General features: G+C 39.4%; 1 protein-coding gene across 28 annotated transcripts in view; it reads right to left on the bottom strand.

Annotated features, from left to right (window-relative positions):
• NRXN3 (neurexin 3) overlaps window positions 1–27,281 on the bottom strand; it is a 1,523,557-nt gene that overhangs the window by 158,451 nt on the left and 1,337,825 nt on the right. For all 28 annotated transcript variants that reach the window (XR_013440795.1, XR_013440796.1, XM_078054031.1 and 25 more), the window contains one exon: window positions 19,836–20,007. Coding sequence is in view for 26 of the 28 variants with exons in the window: in XM_078054031.1 (XP_077910157.1) it covers window positions 19,836–20,007 (172 nt within the window). In the remaining 2 variants the exon portion in view is untranslated. The remainder of the gene's footprint in view (window positions 1–19,835; window positions 20,008–27,281) is intronic.

Genomic DNA, 27,281 nt, shown 5'->3' with positions numbered 1-27,281 from the left:
GAAAATACAGTATGTATTTGTTGTTTTAAGCCACTAAATTTTGGGGTAATTTGTTACACAACAATAGATACAGGGAAACTAGAAAGCTTCATCTGAGTGTTTCAGCTCAACCAGAGGCAGATCTCCTTAAGATGCTGTCATAGCTCTCTTTATACTATTTCAGGGAAATGAAGATACACTGTGTCCATAACATGCATCTCATCTGTGATTTATTAATGCCATCCAAAGAGAATTAGCCTAGTTCCATGAGACTTGCTTGGATGAGCCCATGCTAGTCCTTAGCCATTATCAGATTCTTTGTTAAATATGGTTAAATGCATCACAGTTTTTCTGTTAAATAAAAACACTTGAGAATTTTTATGTTATCAGTCTCAAGTTGAAGAGATCATCCTTTTATATAATGTAAAATTTGGGACACTTTTCCCAAACTAGTTTTCTATTCTGACTAAGCAAACATTCACAGGGGCTTGGGTTCAATTCCTTAAGCATCTGGGAAATTATTCATGTAAGACCCAGAGATCTGAGCTCCTTTGAGAAACTCTGTTACCATTTGCTCAGCAAAAGGTGGACTGGATTTTCCTATTTATTTTGTTTATACCAGCCTTTACATTCTGAGGGAGGACGTGCTGGTGACAGATGAAGATGTGTGAGGTGAAGGAGTGGGGATGAAGGGGAGTCCACATAACCACTGAGGTTCCGCCTAAGCAAATGTTTTTTATGTTTTATAATTAAAAAGCAGTTTCTGGGTTTCTGGGAGTAGAGTTCTTTGGAACTCACAGTTTGTATTTTGAGAGAAGGAGTCTACAATTTTAAGAAAAGGAGTCTATAATTTTAAGTTTTACAGATTTCAAAGATTATCTAAGAAATATAGTTTCCTTATTTTAATGTTTCTCAAACTTCCCACTTACAACATCATTAGAAATAGGACTCCTAGCATAAGCAAGCATCAGGGAGTAGAGATTTTAAAGATAACCCTCCCCCATCAAAGGTATTAATTAAGGAATTGTCTGTACTCCTATTTGTTTGATTATATGGCATCTCCAAGGCTTTTCAAAAAATGAACCAGTTGGCAGCCACGCATCATTTAGTGCAAGATTCAAAGGTCAGATATACACTACTGCAATGTGGTACAAGAATCAAAATTTTCCCAGTGAAGAGATGACCTCAGGGAATGCAGCAGTTGTAGTGTATCTTGAATTCATACAATGCCTCGTTAACTCTACTTGGCAAATTAATTCAAATTGATTTGTTTGTGAGAATTGCAGCATGGCCTCAAATCTGGCTACAAACAAAGGATAATGATAAACAATGTATGGAGATCAGAGAAAATGTCTAGAGAAAAGTAGAGATCGGCAAGGGGCTGTTTTTATAGCATAACTATCTTTGTTAAAAAGAAAAAAAGAGAAAAGAAGATAAGCAAAGGAAAAAAATGAAATGAAGAACACAGGCTATATAAATAAAACTCATTTCATAAATAACACCTATATATCACAAATACTCAAAACAAAGGCAGATAAAGTATTTGAAAGTATCCAAAGGGAATATAAAAACAAGATTAAAATTCTTAAAAAATGGACATTTAATTTTTAAAAAAGCAATTAACTCAATTTAAGCAAAGTGATATGACATGTTGAGAAAAAAAAAAAAAAAAAGAAGGCCATGTGATATGGCAGTTAGAGCCGAGATTAATTCCAAAATGTCATATCTTAAAGAAAAGAGAGGGGAGGGCAATTCCTCAGTGAAAGCCATTAGTTTACAACTTCACACTGAGTCCTGAATTTAGGGTTGAGAGGGAGAAAGTTTAAGAGGGAAATATAATTATAGCTGCCACAACATTTCCCAAGCTTTCTGCCAAAGTCCTCTGCAAAACAGCTACCTAATCCTATCCCGATATCCATGCCCCTTTGCAACGAGACTTCGTCACTCCTCCCGTCAGAGGTTGAGTCTACTTTTCCACCCCTTGATTCGGGGTTGGCTCTGAGACTTGCTTTGTTTGGCACCAGGCATATTAGCAAATGGGATGTAAGTGGAGGTCTGAATAGTGCTCGCCCTCTCATGCTGCTGAGACCTGAGATTGCCATTACCAAGAAAGCCAAAACCAGTCTCGGCTCCTGGAAGATGAGAGATCCCAAGAAGAGAGACCCCAGCCATCTAAGCCACTTAGCCAGCTCAGCTGAGGCCGCAGACCTGTAAGTGAGGCCATCAAGACCATCTCTAGCTCCATCCAAGCCAGCCTGGAACAGATAAAACACCTATGCGACCCACAAAAACATGAGCCAATAAATAACAAAGGTTTGGAGTGATTTTGTTATGCAGCATATATTCAATGATACAGCCAGGGAGTTGGGAAATCCAGGAAGGACTGGGAAGCAGAGATTCGGTAAATGAAGCGGTCTCCTGTGTGAGGGTTTCCATCAAGAACCAACAGGAAGTGGGGGAGGCGCTCAGCTGCTATCTATGGAGTCAGAGGAGCTTGTGGTGATGAAATTCTTCAGGGTCCTGGAATGGAGACAGGGAGGCACGGGCCCCTGTTACCTATCCTTAGTCCTCTTCTTCATTCTTAAGAGAAAATGATCAAATTCAAGGAAAGAGATGCAATAAGGCATCTCCTCAGAGGAGGGGGACAGATCAGGGCTGAGGGAGCTGGGACAGGGCAGGAAAACCAGAGAGGGACTGATACTTCTCTGGTCTCCATTTCTGGACTTGGACTAGGTTAAGGGTGGGAGAGTGGTGGGGTTGACTCCAGAGGTAATAAGGAGTAGAGCTAATAAGGGGCCACTCAGCTACTTGTGTGACTTCCTGCCATCACTATTCAAAAGAGTGGTGGACAGAGGCTTGTAAGAAAAGCAGGTTGGACTTAATGGGAAGATGTTCTGGGACTCTAACCCCTACCCACCAATGGATAATTTTCACTCCTTAAACGATTCCATGGGGAATCCAGAAGGACTGCCTTTTTTTTTTTTTTCTGAGCTAATACTACCTTTACTCTCATCCCTTACTCCAACCTTCTAACCAAACCAAACCATTGATGTTCCTGTAGGATATGAATAATCACTGATTATGAACGAATAGGCTTACTTAGGCTTAGAATAGAAAGATATGCTCCACCACACTCCCTACTAATACAAAACAATAAAAACAAAGCAAAACACTGAATTGAAGACCAAAACCAGATAAAAAAACATTCCCACCTTGCAACTTTGTGTTTTAAAAAGCACGTGCTGCCTCTTCAACTCCTTTTAAAGCTTATGGATCAGCAAGAAATAGCCTTTATAAACTCACTGAGGAGAGTTTAGAAATCATTTTTCTGGGACTTAATAGCTGGTATCAGAATTGTATTACATTAGCAGGTGAATGGCAGTTGGACTGTAGAGAAAAGCATCAAAAATGATCAAAATCCAAGGGGTTAAACAAAGAGTAAGGACAACTAACATCTAAATGTTTTGAGTGACAACTCGAATGACACGTATTTGTCAATAATTAGAAATAGGTCACGTTTTAAGTCATGACTCAAATATTAGTTCATATTGTAAATGTGATCACCAGAATAGCAATTAAAAAAAATAGGTTTTTTTTTTTTTTACACTTTTAAGAAAGAAGTCAACAATTACATAAAATTATCCACATATTTAAAATACTTACCTAAAACCTAGACTCCTCTATCCTGCAATTGAGTATCAGTTCTTGTGGGCATGTTTTTGTTGTTGTTGTTTTGATATAAAAATATAATCACCTTAGAAGATTAAAAAACATCTTTTTACACCATTCTACTTCCACAATCCACTTTCCAACACATAGTGACATGAAATATCGACACATTTTATGTGGTCAAGAATGGTCATGAAATTGATGACTGCTGCTACTTCAAGCAGAGGCAGGTGTTCCAACTCCAATAAATCATCAAGTTATTACCTTTGAAAGTTTAAATGATTACCAAAGTTCTTATAACATCTGAAAACCTACAAATTTGAGATATATTAATAAAATATTAATGACTCTCCCTTCTTTTATTTAATATAAAATATTAAATAGCATGATACTAAATTTCAGCTATCTGAGAACTATGTCTAAAGATCTTTAGGCTATTTTATGTTTAAATATATTTATTTGTTCTGGGACAAATGCAATGTTTTTAGTATTTACCCATTGATGTGTGTGTGTGTGTGTGTGTGTGTGTGTGTGTGTGTGTGTATCCTGTACATATAGAATTTATAAATATCTCAAAGGAAATAATGCCTTCATATAGTCTCCATAGAAGCTTGTGCCTTTCCACAAGAAATAGCTCCTAGATATCTGTAAGAAATAAATATCTTGGATTTAAAGAAATGACTGAGAATAATTTCAAATGACATCCCTAATGATAATGGAGTTGAACAAAAAAACTTTTCCAGCCAGAGAGGAGAATCAGACAGGTCTATTTTCTTGATAGAAGAAAGGCAAACTGTATCAGCTGTAACATTTCAAATTATACTAGTCAAATTAGAGTAATCCGTTTTCTGTAGAAATTTCTGAACCAACCAGGGAAATGTACCAGATGATCTAGTATTATCACCATTCTAATTGCTAAGTTCCTTTGAATTTTACTCTTTCAGAAACCCTACTTTTATCTTTGCAATAATGATCCAAGAGATTAGAAGAAGGCCTTCGAGTGACTTGATTTGCCTACTCAAGTTCATGCAGTGTCTACTGATGCCTCATCGCTGTCTTGTCAAAAAGCACTTAGAACATTAATAAGTATAAGGCACAATTAGGACAGGAGATGAGGCAGGTGAGAGAAGAACATGTACTTTTCTTGGTTTTATGTTTTCATTCCTGATTATCAGGGATGGTGGCTTATTTAAATCCCACTGAAGTCCTTACAAGTGTTTAGACTTCTGAACAGGGACTGCAATTTCCCATCTAACCAAATTCAAAGGATGCTGTCTAAAGACGTACCTTATTTTTTTTCTTTCAAAGATTTACTTCTGAGTGTGACTCAGAAAAGAGAACCTAGACACAGTGAGTACTAAAGAAATAGATTTCCTCCTTACTTTTCCTGTTTGATATAAATATGCTCTGATTGAATAATGGTCCAAATCCTATTTATTATTCAATTCCTAGCACAGGGATTTGTAGAGATGGATACTTAATACTTTTACAGACAAATCTGAATGGTTTCTGTTCACAAAGGAATGCAGATACTAGGGTTGCTTCTGTCCCTAGAGGTTGGCTGTGACAATTGGGATTTTAGCGGTTATTACACATTTAAAAGGCACTGAGGTTTGAACATACATAATTACTGCTCAAACTCTTGAGCTTTCTAGTCAGCAGTTTGCTTGTTCTAAGCAGCTGTGGTGTCGGGGGGTGGGGGGGGAGTGGCACAAATCAAAGGATCAAAGCCACAAGCAAGAGGATCAAGGTACGCTTATATTGATTATTCTAATTGGCCAGGAAAAATTAAAGCAACTGTAACCTAACAGAATGATGCAGCTATATAATTATGCAGCCACAGAATGAGCTGGATTTACTGGCTAAAAAGTTCATTAATGTTTTGGCCTAAGTGTTTCTTGGTGACATCTACAACTACTACTGCATTTCAACCAGATCCCTGGAAGGTTGGTTTGGAACAAGTGTTGAGGATGAAATGTGTACAACTACTGAGGATGGGGATAAGGCTAGAGAATTGTCATAAAGGTCTGGGATTAGGGTTGGTCAGGACTCTGAGTCAATGGGTGGACACAGCACCTGGCTCAGTTCAGTTGCCTTATTTCCAGAACAGATCTATTAAGAATATTTCAAAATTCCCTTTATGAACCTCCTTGGAACTCAAAATTCTCTGAGGTCTTAGTAGAAGAAAGTCACAAAATGAAGCAAACCTATTAGATTTCACTTGGTTTATCTCCTCTAGGAGATCTCAATTGCCCGCTGGGAGCAGTATCTTCTTTTCCATGTATTACCTTCCTTTTTTTCCCCCCCGCTCTCTGCAGGTCCAGCTCCACACTCATCAAACAAAAAATTCGGTAAAATTCCGGCTATTCATTTTGAAAGTCTAAAAGCATTTTGGTTCTATTTAAGTTTGTACTTCACTTATATAAATTCTTATTTTATTTGGAACAGTCAACATCTCACAACAGTTTTATATAGGTTTGAAAATGAACTACTAAGTATTTCTAAACCTCGGCTGTCTGAGAAGATTTTAGATGTATTTTTACTTTACATACATATCTATGTCAGATTTATATTTATTTTTTTTAACTTTCACAGATGCCTGAATGTTCTTTTTTCTCTTCTACCATTTTGACTAAGTATACTGGGAAATTCTCTCTTCTGGACATACAGAGAATCATCTCAGGAATGTAAAAATAATTTAATAAAATAAGATTTAATTGTTTCAACAAACAAAATTTTCCCAGTAAAAATCTCAATAGCTATTCATTATAAAAACTTGTTATTTTCTGATTACTTTTAAAATGAACTTAAGTATATTTAATGTTTGTCAAGGATACTCTTGACCTTGGTGTATACTATGTTATGTATGTGCAGACAATGAAGTCAGAAGCTTGCAATAATTCCAGTACAGTTGTGCAGTTTAACATTTATTGAACAACTGCTATATTGCCACTTTGACTCAAAAAAAAAAAAAAAGAGGTGGAGGAGTAATTAATAGCTCTGCCACTGTGACCACTTTGCTTAGGCGCTAGAAAGACATCACCAAGTCTGGTGGTGGAAAATTTGACCTTAGACTGAAAGCTTTATCACATTCAATACTGAGCTCAGTAAAATGTGGAGGGGCTGCTATTTTTTATAAATAAAATCTGGTCTTCCTTAGCTTGATTTTTATTTAAAAACTTTATTTTTTTAAATTTTTAAAAAAGATTTTATTTATTTGTCAGAGAGACAGCACAAGCAGGTGGAGTAGCAGGTAGAGGGAGAGGGAGAAGCAGGCTCCCTGCTGAGCAAGGAGCCTGATGTGTGACTCGATCCCAGGACCCTGGGATCATGACCTGAGCCAAAGGCAGATGCTTAACCAACAAAGCCACCCAGGCATCCCTAAAAACTTATTTTAAACTTCTGCATGCTTGTGCATATATATACACCTATAAAAACTCATAACCTGGTACTTTTTCCTTTAATAAATAGGAACAGATTCTAAAATCTCTAAAACTCAACAGCAAGAAGTAGGCTGGGCCACATCTAAGAAGAGTCGGCCCTCGAATAGCAGATCAATGGCCAGAAACAGAGTGGAAGCACAAGTAGGAAGCTCCTAACAGCCAGTTGGGGCAATCAATGCCAAGAAAATGAAGAGAAGTTTCTCTGGGACTCAGAAAATGGATATGATATATCAGTGAGCAGGTAGAAGAAAAGGTAAATGTTAAGAAGTCAGTTGGCGGGAATGCAGCTGGTGCAGCCACTCTGGAAAACAGTGTGGAGGTTCCTCAAAAAGTTGAAAATAGAGCTGCCATATGACCCAGCAATTGCACTACTGGGTATTTATCCCAAAGATACAAATGTAAGGATCCGAAGGGGTACATGCACCCCGATGTTTAAAGCAGCAATGTCCACAATAGCCAAACTATGGAAAGAGCCAAGATGTCCATCAACAGATGAATGGTTAAAGAAGATGTGGTATATATATACAATGGAATATTATGCCGTCATCAAAAGGAATGAAATCTTGCCATTTGCAACGATGTGGATGGAACTGGAGGGTGTTATGCTGAGCGAAATAAGTCAATCAGAGAAAGACATGTATCATATGACTTCACTGATATGAGGAATTCTTAATCTCAGGAAACAAACTGAGGGTTGCTGGAGTGGTGGGGGGTGGGAGGGATGGGGTGGCTGGGTGATAGATACTGGGGAGGATATGTGCTATGGTGAGCACTGTGAATTGTATAAGACTGTTGAATCACAGACCTGTACCTCTGAAACAAATAATACATTATATGTTAAAAAAAGAAGAAGAAGATAGCAGGAAGGGAAAAATGAAGGGGGGGAAATAGGAGGGGGAGATGAACCATGAGAGACTATGGACTCTGAGAAACAAACTGAAGGTTCTGGGCGGGGGGGATGGGTTAGCCTGGTGATGGGTATTAAAGAGGGCATGTACTGAATGGAGCACTGGGTGTTATATGCAAACAATGAATCATGGAACACTACATCAAAAACTAATGATGTAATGTATGGTGATTAACATAACATAATAATAAATAAATAAATAAATATACGCCCATCAAAAAAAAAATAAAGAAGTCAGTTGGCACCTTTATGCAGAGGGGCTACAGAGAATAGGCTAGGGCAGCTGAGCCAGTGGCTAATACAAAACCCATAAATTCAAAAGAAAAGTTTGCAACTTCCCTAAGGAGTGAGCGAGAAAGCATGTATTTGGATCACCACCATTTACAGTTACAAGTAGAAGTAACAGAACTAGAGAAATATTAAGGCTTTCAGTTTGTTATTTTCAAATCCTGCTCTAAGCAATGTATGGCATAACATAAATGAAGGTAGAACTGAATCTATGTCTTTGGTGTTCAGATAGGAAAGCAGTGTATGGTTGGATTTTTGTTTAAGTACAGGTACATGGATTGCCTGTCCCACTTGTGTATTTCTTTATTCTGAATTAACCTCACCAGTGGGTCTATGCTACTCTACCTAACAATACTGTTCTGTCTCTCAGATTTAACTCATCCGCGTAGAGATTATCTTGCTCCCTTTATTCTTAACAGAGATAAGACAATCTAAAAAATAAAGCTAATGGATCAGTAAAAACAGAGCTGTAGGCTTCAAAAGACACATGATCTAGATCGAAGGCCCCCTAACAACAACCGATGGGTAAATATGGCTTATCGTAGTTTCTTTTTGTAAATTGTTTTATTAGAACACAGCAGTGCCCATTCATTTATGTATTGTTTATGGCTGTTTTTGCACAACAGCAGAGTTAAATAATTTCAACAAAGACCTCATAAGTTGCAGAGCCTATAATTTTTATTATTTGGTCTTTTAGAGAAGAAGTTTCTTTAAATGAAGATATTAAGGGGAGAGGGTATGCCTGGCTGGCTCAGTTGGAAGGGCATGTGACTCTTGATCTTGGGATTGTGACTTGGAGCACCACATTGGGTATAGAGATTACTTAAATAAAAAAATTTTTAAATGAGTGGTATGACACTGGAGAGTATGTTACTTATTCTTACTCTTACTCTTGTATATTACTCTGAGATTCAGTTGCCTCATCTCCAAAATGGGAATAATAATAGAATCACTTTCTAGGACGCTGTGAGGATTCAATGTGATGATCCATGAGCCTGATACAAAATAAGTACTGTGTCAGTGTTGCATCTTATTAACTAACATTATTCCCCTAAAATCCTTTATTCAAGGATATGTTGTAATATCCTCATTCCTTGTCCAGGATATACAGCTCTCAAACACTTGTAGGCATTTAGAATAAAGATCTCACCATTGAACTCTGAGAAAAACCACATTTCAATAATGTGATTAAAATGAAAACAAATTTAGTTTAATTAAACATTGAGACTGGCAATTGTGCATCGGGCAGAAACCCATTTCTAGTAAATGTTTAATAATGTGATTACAGAGTGTACTGCATGCACTGGAATGTGGGAAACAATAGTAAATTTGCATGTGAATTTACCTCTGTCAACCAAATAATTCTGAGCTCTATATACAATATGAACAGGAGTATCCTGGGAAGCAGATGGAAAAGTGGGGTGGTCGAAAGAGAGACGGGTGTAGGAACAAACAAATCTAGGGAGAATCCCAGTGTTGACACTTTATGCCCCTGTGACTACAACAAATGTGCCCCAACCCCCTGAGCCTTGGTTTCTTTTTCTTCTTTAAAAAAAAAAAAAAGAAAAAGATTTTATTTATTTATTTGACAGAGAAAAAGGGAGAGCTCACAAGTAGGCAGAGTTGCAGGCAGAGGGAGAGGGAGAAGCAGGCTCCCCACTGAGCAGGGAGCCTGATGTGGGGCTCGATCCTAGGACCCCTGGGATCATGACCTGAGCTGAAGGTAGATGCTTAACCGGCTGAGCCACCCAGGTGCCCCTGGTTTATTCTGTAAAATAAAGAGATGAATACTTCTCCCCTGTAACCATGGGGCAGATGACATGAACTGAAAGAAGGTATGAACAATGCCTGCACATTAGTTCCTTCGGTGTGAAAGGTGAAGGTTGTCATGTCACAGTTTATGCTTCTGTATGTCTAGATAGGGGAGCAGAGTTTGTTAGTACTGTCCCAGAGAACCGAAGGTCACAGCCCAAATCCACCCCAGGCCATTCCCGTCTGGCTTTCAGGCTCCATCAGACACTTACGTGGGCCACTGAACCCAGATTTTATCTGAATGATAGCACCTTCTTACGCTATCTGGAACCGCAGGTACAATACGGGGTACTGCACAGGAACACTAAATTTACCTTCCAAGAGATACAGGCTCGAGTTCCAGGTATTCCTGTACTAGTTTATGATGCTGGGAGAGCTAATCTCATAAGCATCCCTGTTTCCATGTATAAGATGAGGATAAGAGTAGTGTCTACCTCTCAGGGCTATTTTAAAGATTTAATGTAAGAACTTAGTGCACTGCCTGGCGCTTAATATCTGCACAATAAAATTTAAGTATTAAAACTATCTCGCTTGTGTACATGCACTTCTCTTTCATTAGACTAGAGGATCCTTAAGGGCAGGGGTTTTGTTTTATTTCCCATCATGGACCCATCATTTAGCATGGATTCATAGGCAAAGTGGATTTTAAATTAACATTTGTGGAATGGCTGAATGAATGAATGCCTAAGGAGATTACTCAAACTCACCCCATTGTTGAGGACGGGGGATTAGCAATATCTCTTCTTAATAAAAGGCAACATCAGTTAGTAAAGAGATTTCTGAAGTGCTTCTGCTATTTGAAAGTGCAATATAAATTTTTTTCTGGCCCATTATCAACTCATTTCCATCATATGCTTTGATATAACCTTTAGCTTTGGGCTTGAATGGTCATTTTCCACTTATACACCTAAATCCCCAAGTGTTCTTATGCAGCACGGTGTATCAATCGCCGGCATATGGCAAAACCTTCAAACTAGGCCAACACCGAGCCTTACCATAAGTCTATAAAAGTACCATGTAAAAAACAATGTATCTCATAAAACAAACTAAATTATCAGTGGGAATCAAATCCAGTCCACATTAACTCCATGAACTGAAAATTAGAAGTGTCTCTTTGTCCTTGACTCATTGTCTCTTTTCTCCTCTGACCCTCCTTTCCCCCTTCTTTAGCCTGCCAGGGTATTGACAGGGATTTCAGAGGAGTGGAAGGTCTTTATCTCTTTGAGACGAGATGCAATATGATTACAATCGATTGAGTGATTTACAGTTTAGAGCGCCTTTCATTACCCTCTGTGCTTTATAGAATTATAAATGACATACTGTATGTGAATATATATTATTATTATTATTGGATATTTATGCACCACCTTTTGTAAGAAGCTAAATGTTCTTTTTAGACTTTAAATAATTACAGGGACCCTGCAACCTTGTACAAAACTTAAACTGAAGAGATTGAACTTGGAAACTTTTCCGATAAACACAGCTATACTCCTGGACAGGTTCTGAGGACATCCGATGTCCATCTAACTCTGGGGCAGAATGAAAACAGTACAGGGTAATTGCATTTTATGATTAGGATAATAATTCTGAATTTTAATAGTTAAGACAAATTTTGCAGGCCAGATTTTCTATTTACTGTCTAAACTGGAGCTTCTCTGTGACAACAGGAAAAATAAAATGCAATTCACTTAGCTAGCTTTGAAATTATGCAATGTTTGATGAATGTTTTAATTTGAAAGAATTTGTGTTAATTAGATGCCTTGCATAGAGTGAGATGTCATTAGTATTTTTCTGTCACATTAATTTCAAATGAGTATAATTTAAAAACCACATGAAAGGTGACCACACTGTATTTCTCATCTTGAAAGTGTTAGATGTGGTTTAATATATACATATACTCATTATTCATAGAAATTAAGAAATCCTTTTCCTTACATTTCTAGTTAAATAGTGCCTAGGAGTGACCCTCGATTTTCTCATTACTTATTTCACTGAGTCCCTAGACTATAATATGTATACTATTTAACATATGGTTAAATAAATAATCATCATGTGCCTTTTGTTAAATTCTACCTTCGCCTCTAAATCCCAAGGTAGTCTATTAACAATGAGAAAAGCATAAACTAGGACCCAACTCTAAGATGTGTATCTCATAAAGTCCTATAGAAGTTTCCAGAAACATTATTCTTTTGATGATTATCAAAAGCACTGTCCTATTCACAAATGAATTCTAGATAAATAATGTCTTTAGTTACTATAATTGCTGTCATATTATCTGATGTAAATCTTCATAATGATAACAAACTCCTTTGTGTGTTATTTAATTATATTATAAATAACCTTGAGTCATGTGTTGGCTTAATGTCTCAGGGACATGTGTCTTGTGTCCATGTGCCATGTGTTTATGAGTCCCTTTTCCCTCTATCCCAAACGTTCTTCTCTCTTCCATAGGGTATGTGTGTGTGTGTGTGTGTGTGTGTGTGTGCGTGTGTGTGTGTGTATAAACACATATGTGTATATAAACTTGTGTGTATGTATTCTTGTCTTTTTGTCTTCTAGGTGGTTAGGTTTAATTTTAGCATTAGCTAGAAGACCACAGTTTGTCTTGAAATGCTTATCACCCTCTAAGAGACATTTATAGGGACAGAAAGGCTCCAGGACTGATAGCAGTAATTGTATTTAACTTGTAAGATACAAAGCTATTTATCTTGTGGCTGAGAATTCACAGAAGAGAAAGAAGGGTTGCCTGATAAAACAAAAATTAAAGAAAAAAATACTATGCAACACTCTCCCATCTCAACACTCTCCCATCCCCCAAGACCATTAAATGGTAAAAGAGACTTTCATCTAATAAAGCCCTTCCCATCCACATAGATACAGTGCTAGAAGATAAAAGAGAATTGTGAAAAGAAAGAAGCTGCCAAAGTCCCATAGGTCGAACCAAAGATGTGGAGGAAGGCCAATGTCATAAATGCACAGGGAAGTGCTAACTTGTAACTTGGCAGAAACTAGAGATTTAACTTGAAAGAAAAATTCTGTGAGCCAGGCAAGTACCTAAGATCTCTGAATGGCTCCTAATCTGTAAAATGGGAATAAAACTAACATCAACCTCAAGGGTTTGTACCAAGGGTAGATAAAATGTTGTACATGAAGTGGGAAGTATGTAGTAAATGCTCAGAAAGGGTAGCCATCACCATCAGGATGATTTAGGTTAGGATGGTGGCATCTGCCATTGCTACCTCTCTGGGATAACAATCTTACGCATCAAGTGGGGTGATTATCCCCATGTTGTTATAATGACAACATACATTAGATAAGTTCAGAAGGTATATGGAGGTAAATGCTCATTAATTTATTAATGATGTAAATAGAGATTTATATTATATAAAACAAATAAAAGGAAGAAAGACACAGTATGTTCTAGTCCTGTGCTGTCCAATACTGACCACCAGCTACCACCCTCATAGTGCTGGCCTGAAGACTGCATGAAAAAAAAAATGTATTTAAATCTTCTGTGCCTAGGACATAATAATTACACAATAAAATAAATTTTCAGGATTGCCTGGGTGGCTCAGTCAGTTGAGTGTCTGTCTTTGGCTCAGGTCATGATCCCGGGGTCCTGGGATCGAGCCCCGTGTTGGGCTCCCTGATCAGCGGGGCGTCTGCTTCTTTCTCTCCCTCTGCTCCCCCGCACTTGTGCTCTCTCCCCCCCCCGTCAAGTAAATAAATAAAATCTTTAAAAAAATAAATAAATTTTCAGGGCCTCAGTCATATCAGCCACATCACAAGTATAGCTACAGAAGGCTAGTGGCTACCATGTTGGACAGCGCTGCTAGTCAGTCTGAAAGGAGAAACACAATTTTAGCTTTCTAAATATCAGCGCTTCTCAAACCTAGCTGCATAGAGAATCACCACCGGAGCTTTTTAAAACTACTGATGGCTGGACCAATGCTTCTCAAATTTGACACTACACATGAATCGCCTGAGTATCTTGTTAAAATGCAGATTCTGATTCAGTAGGTCTGGGGTGAGGCCCAAGATGCCCCATTTTTAACAAGCTCCCAGGCGATGCTGATGCTGCTGATCCATGGACCACACCCCAGACCAATTAGATTACCTGTGCCTGGGGCTTGAGAACTGGCAGTTTATTTAAAGTTCCCAGGAGAATCTCATTTGTAGCCAAGTTCAAGAACACTGCTTCATAAATAATAATACATATATATCTATATACATATATATATATATATATATATATCTCCACTGAAAAGATTTTTTGTAAACATCTTTTTGCCAAAGACCAACCCCAGCAAGTTGAAAGTCCCTTGGAAGCAGAAACTCACTTACTTGTGAATCCTAATTCATTCCTGACAAGCTGGACTATTTAGCAAAGTCCTCAGGATGTCCTGGTTTGATTGATTAATTGATATATTCTGTGACCAAATGTTTGAAGAACTTATTTATAAGATGGTCTTAAAATGTACTTAGCAATGTTCAAACACCTTCATTAAGTCAGCCTTTCTCTTGTTGCTGTTATATCTCTACTGTCTTGAGAACAGGTTCAAATACAGCTTTTCCTCTTGATTGTATTTATATTTATTATTCTCCTTGCAGGACTTTACTATATATGTTTTTTTCTTTTTTACCTCCCTCCAGCTGAACTGAAAGTAACACTAGTCCTGAACGGATGAATGAGCAAGTAGATGGGGCTTGTTTTAATGTGTGCTTCAAATCTGGCCAGGCCTCAAATGTTTGCAGGCCAAGACAGAAAGAAAAAGGAACGAAAACCTCCTGGGTAGGAATCAATGAAAACCCTAGACCTGAGAAATTTCAGCATCATGTCAAGTACAAAGACTTGTTTTTAACCCTTCAAAATCTCAATAATCTAAGATGAGATGTGGACAAATAAATCTCTCCTATTGCATTTTGAACATCACTAAGCATTATAGCAATGTTTTTTGCTCTCAGTACCTATAAAGACAAGATTATGTGGAATTGGACACATTCAAATACAGCTAATAAGTTTTCTAATCTACTGGCCTAGAAAGAGAGCCACTTCTCCAACCCTTTCGTGTTCTGAGCTGGGTGGTCAGACAGCATTCAAGCTCAGGTCATCAGGAGCATTTTATTGACCAGAAAAGGGGAATCCAAGCAAGAGCCCTTCAAATGAGTTGGTATGCAGTATCAAGAAAAAAAGAAAAACAATTGAGACCCTGCTCTCCTCAGCACCATCTGCGGTGGGAAGATGTAAAGTCCTACACACCAGAGCTTCTTGTCAGCCTTCATTTTCCGGGAAGCCGGTCTCTGGCCTGAAAAGCCTCTTATGGCACCACGCTCGGGGTTCTAGTAGGGCTGGTGACACAGCCAGCCACCCAGCCATGGCAGAGAGGATCTTGAACACTCCCAGTCAGCTCAGCCTCCCAGAGGACGGAGAGCTGGGACTAAAATTAATTCCTCATGCTGAAGTCACCTATCACCTCCCCTCGCTTGTCGCCACCACTGCATTATGTCAAGACAGTAATCAGAGACTTTATAAGGAACATTTGTTAGTGCCCGGATGCCAGCTCTGGGCTGATTCTTCTTTTACTTCCCTCTCCTGCTCCTTAGCCTTTCTATTTTCAGGTTCAAAGACAGAAGTTGCTTTTGAGTTCTATACCCAGAATTAAGTGATATAAGATCCCAATAGCCATAGAACTACTTTCGTTTGGATCCTTCCTGATTTACAAAGAGCCAATGCTGCATGCCCTGTGCCCAGCTGGTTTCTAAATATTTCACAGTGGGATGTTTTAGTAAAGCCACATAAAATCCTATGAATGTCCATGAGAAGATTCTGGAGTTGACCCATTCATCCTGATACACAGACACCTGTTGAGCAGGAACAATTCCCTGAGAGCATGCCCTCAAAATGAGATAACTTATGTAAATATTCTGTAGGAGCTACTCCATATTTCTTTACTGTTTAAACATTAGCAGTAGACAAGTAGCACAACCAAACTCCTTTTCATAGTTGCTATACTTATCACTATCAATAAAAGAGGATAGCCTGGAAAAAGAATACATCCCTTTTGTGGAAATTGTGTCAAGCTTGCCTGACCAGATGTCTTTGTTCTCTGATGCCCAGATACAGGGTGTATTTTAATCTTATGGTTTAATATAAATTAAACATTGCCAGATTGCTCTAATGGTGCTTTAAATTTAGTTAAGTGGATCCTTTCAGTAGCACAGGGAAGCAGGAGGGAGAGAAAATAAGGTATCCAAAGGTCAAAAGGTGACCATTCCTAAGAAGTCTTGGAAGACTGGAATATAAAACTAGATTGGGGGCACCTGGGTGGCTCAGTCAGTGAAGAGTCCAACTCTTGATTTTGGCTCAGGTCATGATCTCAGGGTCATGAGACTGAGGAGCCCCACATCAGGTTCTGTGCTGGGCATGGAACCTGTGTAAGATTCTTTCTCTCTCCCTCTCCTTCTGCTCCTCCTCCTAGCCTCCCCCGACCCCGCCACTCTTGCTCACTTATGCTCTCTCTCAAAAATAAATAAATTAATTAATTTAAAAAACTAGATTGTTCCAAATAAACATTTACCCTTTAAAAAAATAAGAAAAAATAAAAATAAAACTAGAATGTTGGACTTTCCATTACTACTTTCCAATCTAGGCAATGAAGTATGATGATGACTACTTCAAATACTCAGTATTCTTTCAATTGCCTCATGGAAGCACATTACTGTAGTTGTTAGAAGGACAGCTTGGACTCAATAGAAATGAGCCTTTTAGCACAGCTAAAAAAAAAAAAAGAACTTTTCTTTTTAAAAAGATTTTCGACTCCACATCTCACAATAACCACCTTTGTGTGGTTATGGGTACTGACCTATGTAATAGATACTTTTAAAAAAAAGGAGTAAGTTTAAGATTACACAAGAAGAGAGATGCTCATTTCTATCCATGCACTTTTCAAAATATCCCCCAATTTCTGTGGGAACAAGAGTGGAAATTGTGCCCAGTTGAGAACAGGAGAATATGGTCTTAGTTCTGTCATAGTAAACATGTGACCTTAGGAAAAACACAGCATCTTCCTGCGTCTCTTTTTAAATTTGAAATGGAGAATAAGAATGTCCACCCTACCTAATCTGTGGGCTGTTTAGTGGTCACAGTGAAGTCATCTGTATGAGTGAAGACGTCATAGTAAAACAACGCTACCCAAATATTTGGTCATTCTCATAGCTAACATTGATTATTGACTTAATTAACATTTTACATACATTCATTCAATCTACACATTAGCCCTGGAAAGTCAGTATTAACACAACCCCCTTTTATAGACCAGTAAACAGAGGTTGGGAGGTTAAATAGCTTGTCTCAAGTTACTGAGGGGGAACTGGATCCCACAAATAGGGAGAATATACACTTAGAGAACTGAGAAAAAAGAGTAAAAGGTGAGAATTTGGGGAGAAAGAATATATTTTTAAAGCATTAGAGTGATCATCAAAAAAGAAAAATCAAGAGTGTTAGAAATTCTTACAGTCATTTTATGGTATACTGTTGTATTTTGAATTGCATATGGGGAGAGGCACCAAATCATTTAGCTCTTAGGGCCTTTCAAGGTTTTAATCCAGCCTGTCTTAGACTCAGAGCTGATGGCACCAAGGTACCAACTCCAGTCAGGTGACTCCAAAGCCCATATTTATAACTGCTCTACTGCATCTTGCTCTGTAATAATAATACTTATTATAACTAAGTAACCATTGCCAATAGTTACTAGTAATAAGCATTTTCAGTGGTAAGCAATGCCATTCAAGAAAAGTTTATTCTGTTTTGAAAACATAGTAAGCAACCCATAATCTGGATCTCAAGATACAAAGAGAAAGGCACACAGCGAGAGTCACTGGTTTTCTTACTGTGGCTTTTAAATGACCATTAAAGAGTCTTCAGCAAACTCGTGGGTTCTATATCGGCTCAGGGCAGGGGGTTAACATCAGTTTAGAAATCTTTGAAATTCCTAATAGAAACACAACAAACCCTATAGCAGCATTAGCAGGGCCAATGATAACATGCATGGAGAGAGAGAGTGAGTTTTCTGATAATCAGATGAACAGCTTTTAAGATCTTAGGCTATTTGGATTCCCGTGCTCACCCATCCCCCAGAGTTTAAGCACGAAACATTTAAAAATCAGGTCTATTAGTGTCTAGCGAATTTGGATGATGATAAGAACTCATAGTAGCTGCTAACACCTCTGGCTCTCTTCAAAGGCTCAAAGATAAATGCATAAAGTCATTTTTGTGCCTTAATCTGAGAAGTACTAAGTGTATGGCAAGAGACTCCCAGCAAAGGCTGAGCTGGATATTGTATGGAGACTGAGATGGTAGATAAATGGGTAGGCGGGGCTTTTCATATCAATAGCTTGGGAGTCTTGTATGTATGCTTTTTGTAGATGCTCCCATAATCCTTAAACCAGGCACAGGAAGACTCTGGTTTTTCAGGGGGGTGGGGGCAGTAACACAATTACTTCTGATTGGCTTTTAAAGAAAATTAATGATGAATTAGGCATGAAAATTACAGCCTTCAAGTCATTCAAAATTCTTGGGCCACAAATAAGCAAATTTACTTTATGTATTTCTCCCAGGTGTGATGATTATTAGCTAAACAGCTCTTAAAAACTTCTGAAAATGTGCTTTGGGCTTCCTTATCTCTGTGCTCACTTCACTATTAAGGAAGTGAGAGGACAGCAGTAAGAGAATTATGGGGAGTTTGAAGCGTAGGAGAGAGAGAGAGGGTGAAACATAGCATCATGCCCACATTAGTGAAAAGTTCAATATTCTGAGCTAGTCTCTTGCATCCACCAAGTGATAATGCAACTGTGGAACAAAGGCCCTTAGCCAAAGTATTTTCCCTTCCATTCCTGAAACTTTTTTGATCAGGGTTCAGGGCTCTTTTGCTAAGAGAAGTGAGAGATGAGAGGGAAAGCTAAAGGATGATTTGAATGACCTCTTTAAAATAAGGCAACCTTTCCTCCCATTGCCCTTGATTTGGCCATCTGGCTCTGGGAGTTTGCTGGCAAATGCTCCTTGACCATCAAATTTAAACGGATGATTAACCCCTCTCCCTCCCACACCAGCATGCTTGTTATTAAAATGCCTACTAGGACCAATCTCTGAATATCAAGGCAGGCTTAGTATAAATGAAAGAAAAAAATGGGCAAAGTCAACCAAATGAATGAAACCCCACCCTTCGTTTCTCTCTCATCATTACCCTGACTTGATGTTCATCACTTTAAGTTTAGTAAACTTCCTTTCACAGTCTTTCTGAAATCTCTGACCATCTGTACCTTCAACCTCACCTGCCTAAATGGCACCACAGAGTCCAGATAACAAAGGGATTATTCTGTGATTATCGACGATAGCTCACGATGGAGATGGCACCCCTTCCCTCCACTGGTCATCATTTGCAATGCCCTGGAAAGCCTACAGCCATTGTCTTTAGTATGAGCCAGTCAGGCAGTACTGGTCAGGTTGACAAAAAGTGTTCAGTGCATAGTTAGTAAGTCTCCAGAAGCTCCCTATGCTGAACCAAGCCCTAACATGATAACTCATCTTGTCCTACAAAAAAAAAAAAAAAAAAAAAATACATGAATGATGTGCTTAGTATTGTTTTATGATTTGGTGACAGTCATGAAAAAGTTGCCACTTAGGAGTAAGAATGGGAGAGCCGAAGAGAGTCTGTGGTCACTGAGAGTACAACACCTACCTGTGGGATAATGTTCATTCACTGGCCAGTTGTCCACCTGGAGGGTGGCATTGCCGCCGTTCCTGGTGAAGCGCACCACATGATATTTACCATCATTGACAGGAGTTCTCTCCTCCTTGATAGAGATGTCAACTGTGCCGATATTGAAGACAACTCCGATTTTCCCCTGTTCCTATGATAAAGAAACACAAAGGGCATAGTTAGCACCAACCACAAGGTGTTCTCCCTTTATAGTGGGTCCTCCAGCTAGCAATAAATCTGTAGGTACCCAGAGGGAGCTGGCAGCATGAAGGTCACAACAGTATCCTACATTTCTCCATGGGCTTTCATCCTGAACATAGAAACCAATGGCATAAAGCCACCCAGATTGCTCTCACGGGCTGCCCTGCACAGCTTACATCATTTGCTTGCTCTCCAGATAGCTAAGCTGGAAACCACAGAACTACCTAAGAGCTGTGTAGTGACACTGCAAAGTGCATTTCTGTGAGAGCAATGAGGCCTATTTTCTAGGAGAGGTAATTAGACCCTGGACCCTAGATCGCCTCACAGTTTAGATTTAGGATTAAAGAAGAAATATAAGCATACTTGCACATTTTGGGGGGTGATCAAGGCCAAGGGAAGGGGTACAATGAATGATGAGGAGGCAATGCAGAGGGGCTAGCATCATGGATCAACACCCAAGGACACGCTGTGCAGTCTCAAACCCATAGAAAACGTATCCTCAGTAGAGGTCAGTGAAACCGAGCTGGGGTTTTCAGAGTCAGATGGCTGCCACTCTTCCCACACGTGTAGCCCTATTCCTAAGGCTCATCCAAAGAGGGCTGGAACATTCAGTGCTACAGCTTTATGCCACATAGCACACGAGAACCCAATGGCCCAGAAAGAGACTTCTGGGAGGGAAAATACAATGAATGCCAGAAGAGAAATACTACGGCAATGAAGGTGATGATTATGGTGAAGGTAGAGGCGATGACATCATCTACTTCCTGCAAGTGCCCAGAAGCACTGAAACATAAATAATGCTCTTAAAACTCTTACTCTTCTCCTCCAGTCATTGGTTATGACTAAGAGTTAGAATTAGTATTCACAATGAGACACAAAACAAAAGTAACCTTACTGGTCAGATATAATCAGTTTCTGCCAACCTCCTAGGAAGGTATCACAGCATGCAGGATGCCAGGAGGGATGGGTGAGGAGAGAAGGAGACATCTTTCTCCATTTTTCTAGTTGTCTGACTTCTTGGCTAAGCAATAGGTTGGACATTCAAGGACAATAAAATTTAGTGGTAACTCTGATGTTCTATTTGTCCACATAGTCTCTGTTATCCTCTCTGTTCTTATTCAAGAAGTAGAAGGAGAATAAAAAGAAGGAGGAGGAGGAGGACAGGGAAGAGGAGGAGGAGGGGGAGAAGGATAAGAAAAAGAAAGATATGAAGAAAGAAGCCCAGAAGCCATATAAACTAAGTGTAGGAAAGATTTCATAGAAACTCAGATTTAGTAATTGGGTTCATTCATTTATAAATAAAAATTCATTCAATACATAAATATGATATTTATGAAGCACCAATTGTGCTTAAAGTCAGTAAATTAAGACTTCTGATGAGATTTTAGGCACTGGTTTCCAGATAATTTGGTACACTTCACTTCTTTTTTCAAAAGACAGGCTTTCTTCATCTTGCTAATTTTCCTTTAGTATGCGAACACATCTTATTCCCAATAAAAGAATGGACAAGTACCCAGGAGTCTTGATTTTAGAAAGTAGGCGTCTAAGCTAAGAAAGGCTGCTTTTGGCATGCAGGAATGCTCTGATATGGGGTGGACATCGCTGTCTCCTTTGTGCTCGGATAGCACAGCATGCAATGTAAAATGATGTCTGCAATTCCCATGTTCTGTTCTCTGCAAAAAGGAATGCAGGTGCCTCCCCAAATGGGGACTAAATGTACTTATGATTTCGTAAATCCCTGTTTATTGTGGCACTATGTTCTCAGGGTTTTTTTTCTTTCCCCACCCCTACATCTCCAGCCCTAAACAAAGCACTTAGCATTAAAATGGAGAAATGAAACTGATGATCGGTTCTTTTGCATCTTTCATGCCCATAATTAATAATGTGATAATGTGATGATCCATTTTATTCTTTCTCCTTAATTCTCTGGGAATTCAGAAATGGTATTATGATTTTCCTGCTTCCCCCTACTTAAAGCGTTGGCATTCATGTCTAAGGGTGTGTGTGTGTGTGTGTGTGTGTGTGTGTGTGTGTGTGTGAGCACCTACTCATCCTTAGGCCTAGATAAGCAAGGCTATAGTAACCTGCGTCATAACCTGTTTAGCAGAATGAGGGAACTGGAGGAGTTAAGAAACCATGACCGCAGACACCATTACTCCTCTGCTCACCCCACAGATGTGGGCTGTTTATTGCACCACTGTTCTTCAGTGAGAAACCACTATATAAATCCTGGATGCACGCAGGGCTGCTGGCGATTCAATTCGCCTCTGAGTCACTAATTAATCATGGATGGAGAACAGTTTTAGGTAGAGAGAGGGGACCTTTAAACCAGCAGTAGCATCGGGCGGTTCTGGCTCAGTGAGTTGGCTGATCAGTGAGATATATTCTTGGGCAGATTTTCTGCAAGATCCATAATAGATTCAGGGGAAGAAAAGATTTAATCTCTGCCAGAATAAATATTTGGTCTTTATCGGAGGTGCCACACATTTGGCACTGCAATCACTGCTTCAGAGACATCTTCTTAATCCTGCTAGCGCTAGGGCCAATGTCAGTGGAGACCCCTACCCAGATGCCGCATTGTGTTTCCCCACAGCGGGACATGTGGCTGCGCTAGACCTCAGATGCGGTCTCTTTACTTGCGGTAATAAGATTTCATTACCGCAACCTCCTTGTCATTTGTCATGGGACCACAGTGGCATTATAATCTGTGGCTAACTGCTTTGTCTCAGTTCATTATAAGTCTTAACGGCAAGTACCCATAGACTTGCCTAGGCTTGAATCCCTGACGCTCAGCTGCCATGAAAATAAACTCGGCTGGCTCAGGTGTCCAGAGAGGAGACGATTTGAGGGATAAAAAGCACTGGCTTTGGAAACAGCCCTGACTGACCTTTGGGCAAGTCACTTAACTTTTCTGAACCCTTTCTTAATAATATATGATGGGGACAGGATACCAGCTCCCCAGACTTCCTAGGGCCGTTACAAGGCTAAAATGATGCGATTATAATGATTCGTATGATAGCACTTTATAATATAAATAAATAAAATATTATTCAAGTAAAAGGGATAAATGGAGATCAGGAGAAGGAACAATACAAACATTTGGCCACGTGTCACACTCTGTGAGCACTGGAGAAGTTAACTGGTTCAATAGGATAAACACGGTTTTAGCATGGCATGGTTCAAATAATACCTCTCTCTGGCTCTGAAAACCCAATGACCTTGGGCAGGTTATTTAACTTCTGATTTCCCTACTATAAAAGGATCTGTGGAGGAAGGGAAAAGTGAATTGCTACCTTTGAAGCTTGTTGCGAGGATTTTAGGAGAATACATACGTGTGAAACTCCCACAGCACGTGGCTCTGCTTGCTTTGGGACTAAAATAAATGTCAGTCATCTTTTCGCTTTCTTTCCCCTCATTAGTATAGTTGAAAGTGGTGGTGTGAACTAAGGGCTGGCTGGTTTGGCGATAGTGTCATCAAGCAGTATTGTAAAAATAAATGTAAATTTTAGCAAACAGAACATTAAAAAAACAACATTTGCACGGTTGAGTTCCTGTCACAATTTGGTAGTTGCTCTCTCTTCACATTCCTCGGTATCTTTTAGAAGCCTTTCCAAGGCAAGCAAAGTATAGCTGCAAAAACAGCATGACTATAAATTTTAATAACTCCACACCCATCACCACTAAAGTTGCTACCAAAGGCAATCACTTCAATCCATGTTCTTCCTTGATATTAAAAACACAGACAAGTGGTAAATCAGAAGACATTACCAAAGAGTCCTCAAGTGCAATAAAAAAAAAAGTCTGTTAAAAAAAAAAAAACAAGACTGAATGGCACAAGAAAACAGCTGTTTGTAAATAGCCAGTAAATCCATTCTTCATCAATAATGACTGTTTACAAGCCCACCTGGTTCCTCAAATTAGTCCAGCTCCAGCTTTCTGACCTTCCATCAGCCACATGACAGTTATTGCTATGGAGGTGACCCATGAGATACTACTAACCCCAGTGTTAGATTTCAGAAGCAGAGATGCACAAGGGCAAGAAAAATCCTCAGGAATAAAGACCTCCCTGCAGGCAATCTCTTCATTCATTCCACCGTGCCCCCGGGGAAGGCAAAATGCACCATCCACTATTTTAGACAATTGCAGCTGACAGAAACAGAACTGGGACTCTCAAAGTTATGCCTGGGAGACGTGCAAAGGAAGCAGTTCTCAATATCTTGACTTCTAGGCTTCCCACAGAATCTGGGAATTCAGTGCTAGGCAATAACACAGGATGAACAACAGGTATGTGATCCTACTCGGGGCCAGACACTGCCAGGCCTGGCATGCCTGTTCCAAAGTCTGGGTCACAACCAATAAAACAATCAGTGGCAGCGTTTACTGCATTTTTCTAGTTTCCCCCCATTGTTGGCTCATAGTAAGAGAGGATTTCTTAGGTCCCCTTGTGATGTGTAGGGCCAAGAGACCAGTGCTGACCAATAAATTAGGTGTCACTCCTGAGCCATGCATTAAACTGCTGGTGTGAGACCAACCAGAGTTCTCCCACTGGCTCTCAACCACTGTATCCAGCAAATTCCTGGCAGTGGCTTCTTTGTCAGCCTGGGTCATTGAGCGAGGATGGCAACAAGCCAACTCAAATGGGAATGAGAAACAAAGGTAAATGAGAGGCAAATGAGAAACAAAGCTTGATTGTTTTATGCCACCAAATATTGAAGCTGCTTGTTACGCAGTGTAATCCAGACTACCTTGAAGAGCAGAGTAGGTGCTTGGCAGGTACGTTTTGATAGAACAATTTTGGAATTCTTAAAATTACCCTCCAGATTTTATAGACTAAAAAAGATGGAGATTCACAGAAGTGGGAATTCACACAACTAATAGAAGATGCATTTAAGATTAGAATTCAGGTCTGTCTGGCTTTAAAACCCATGGATTTTCCACCATGTTATGTTTCAGTCACATTTATTACATGTTGCAATTGAGTTATTTATATAAGTCACTGTATACATCACATATTATATACTTTATGTTTGCCTAACTTGCCTAACCTATCTACCTAATCTAACTATGGGTATCTCAAATGTAGGGATACCAACAGGTGCTCAGTTAACGTTTATTAAATTAAAGGATAAGAGAATGAATGAATAGGGAATTAGAATGCATGGTTCTGGTAGAAAAAAAATTGTGTTGGTAAGTTTTTATACCATGGGAGGTTAAAAAGGATTTGAATAGTACATGATAATGAAGAGAACTGTTGATCCATATCCACGTTTTTTTGCAATAAATCTTAATCAAAACATAAAATCTCACTGTGCTTTATGTATGCAATCAATAAAAAAAGATGAGGTATGATTTTGATTCATCAGATAATTTTGGCTGAGGGAGAATTTTATTGAAGTTCTCTAGGGTAAAACACTCTTGTGTTTAGTAGAACACAGTATGGACACTTTTCGTGGCCAGTCACTGTCTTTCAGTGAAGATCATCAGGCCATTCTTTCAATGTTATGGTCTCCTTGTTCTAGACTGAAGATAATTGTTAGCTAATAAGCAGGGAGTATGTACTTTCTGTGTGCAGAGTTGTGCACTATTGAAACAGTCAAGAGATATAAGAGACCAGGTCTCTCTCTCAAGAAGTCTAAGCCAATCAGGAATTATCCAAACTGACAAGACTCCAGCTATGAAGGTTGGAGATGGTTTGGACTTTCACTATCATCCCAGGCCCCTTCCCTTGGGGTGGGGCGGGGGGAGGACTGTGACAAGAAGGGCAAGGCAGAAGGAAAATGTCTGCTCTAGGTTCCAGAAGACTTTGTAATTTAGAATCAGAAGACCTGAGCCCAGTCAAGCTCCACATCTTATTGTCCAGGTAATTTTGAGCAGGTCATTCAACTATCTATACAAAAAAAAAAAAAAAAAAAAAAAGAACAAGACAATAATAGTAACACCTGTGTTAAATGGAATTTAAGAGAAATGAATAAAATCTTGGCAAATCCTGAAGTGCTCTTCAAAGGACGATGTAAAAATGATGTCAATGGTGGGGGTGAGGATGGTTGGGACAGCTGGGTGACAGAGAAATAGTGTGACAGATGATGAATGAGTCAGAGGCTTTTGCACACATCCTATAGGATACAACTCTATTTAAAATGACTGTCTCCCATTCAAGATCATCAACTCTAGAATCTGTACAGATTGTCCCTAGAAAATTCATGTTAAATGGCTTGGAAACAAATTCTATTTTCCTAAATCTGCACAGGTCTCAGTGACCTTTGCACCCACCCAGCAACACTGCATCCACCTCTCCACCTCCAGCTGCCCCCCTCCTGTTGTTGTGCTGAAGTCTGGTTGCGGGAGATCCATCAATTAAAGCGGATTAGATCCATGGACTGAATTACTAACAGAGGGCCAAGAGAGATAAGACTGATAAATAGCTCAAGACAGCTCCATCTCTAACTCCAAGCAAAGAAAAAAAATAAGAGCAAGCATGGATGACAGCTCAGGACAACAGGAACTCTGACCTGAATGGGGGAGTCAAGGAAGGACAAGACAGCCAGTGCAAGTAAATAAGATGCAAGGCAGAACCAGTGCTCTAATAGTCAGTGGTCACAAATGGCATCCCGAGTCACCACGTCCCTCAAATGCACTCTGAACACTCACTTCTAATCCACAGACCCCAGTGTCATACCAGTTGGGGTAGTTTGGCAGTTAAGTCTGACCGCAAAGCAAAAATTAAAGTTAATTTCCATAGAAGCCCTAGTGTTGCACCACGACCTGGAGCAGCCTCCTGGCAGGATTCAGGTGACAGTTGGCAAGGCAGTGAAGACTAAAACCCGGTTCAGACAGAACATCTCCCATAAATGCCTTGCTTTCCCCCTAAATCTCGACCGCAGCTGTGCGGAACTACCCAAGGGCTTTAAGAAAGAGATCTCAGGCACTGTGATCACAGTAACGACACTATCATCCTCAAAAATTTAAAACACACACACACACACACACACACACACGTTTCAAATCACCTAGAATATTATTCTAGATCATCTTACATCTTATCTCTATACTTAACAAAGTGTGGTCCTGAGACCAGCAGTATCAGCGTCAGCCTCACCTGGGAACTTGTTAGAAACGTAAATTCTGGGACCTAACACCAGACCCTCTGAATCAGAAACCCTGGAGTCGGGCCCAGCAATGTGTATTTTCACAAGCTCTCCAAGTAATTCAGATGCTTGCCAAAGT

The sequence above is a fragment of the Halichoerus grypus genome, chromosome 8, assembly GCF_964656455.1.
Source record: "Halichoerus grypus chromosome 8, mHalGry1.hap1.1, whole genome shotgun sequence".
Lineage (NCBI taxonomy): Eukaryota > Metazoa > Chordata > Mammalia > Carnivora > Phocidae > Halichoerus > Halichoerus grypus.
Note: the sequence above shows the minus strand (reverse complement) of the source record. Positions and strands in the feature narration are given on the sequence as shown.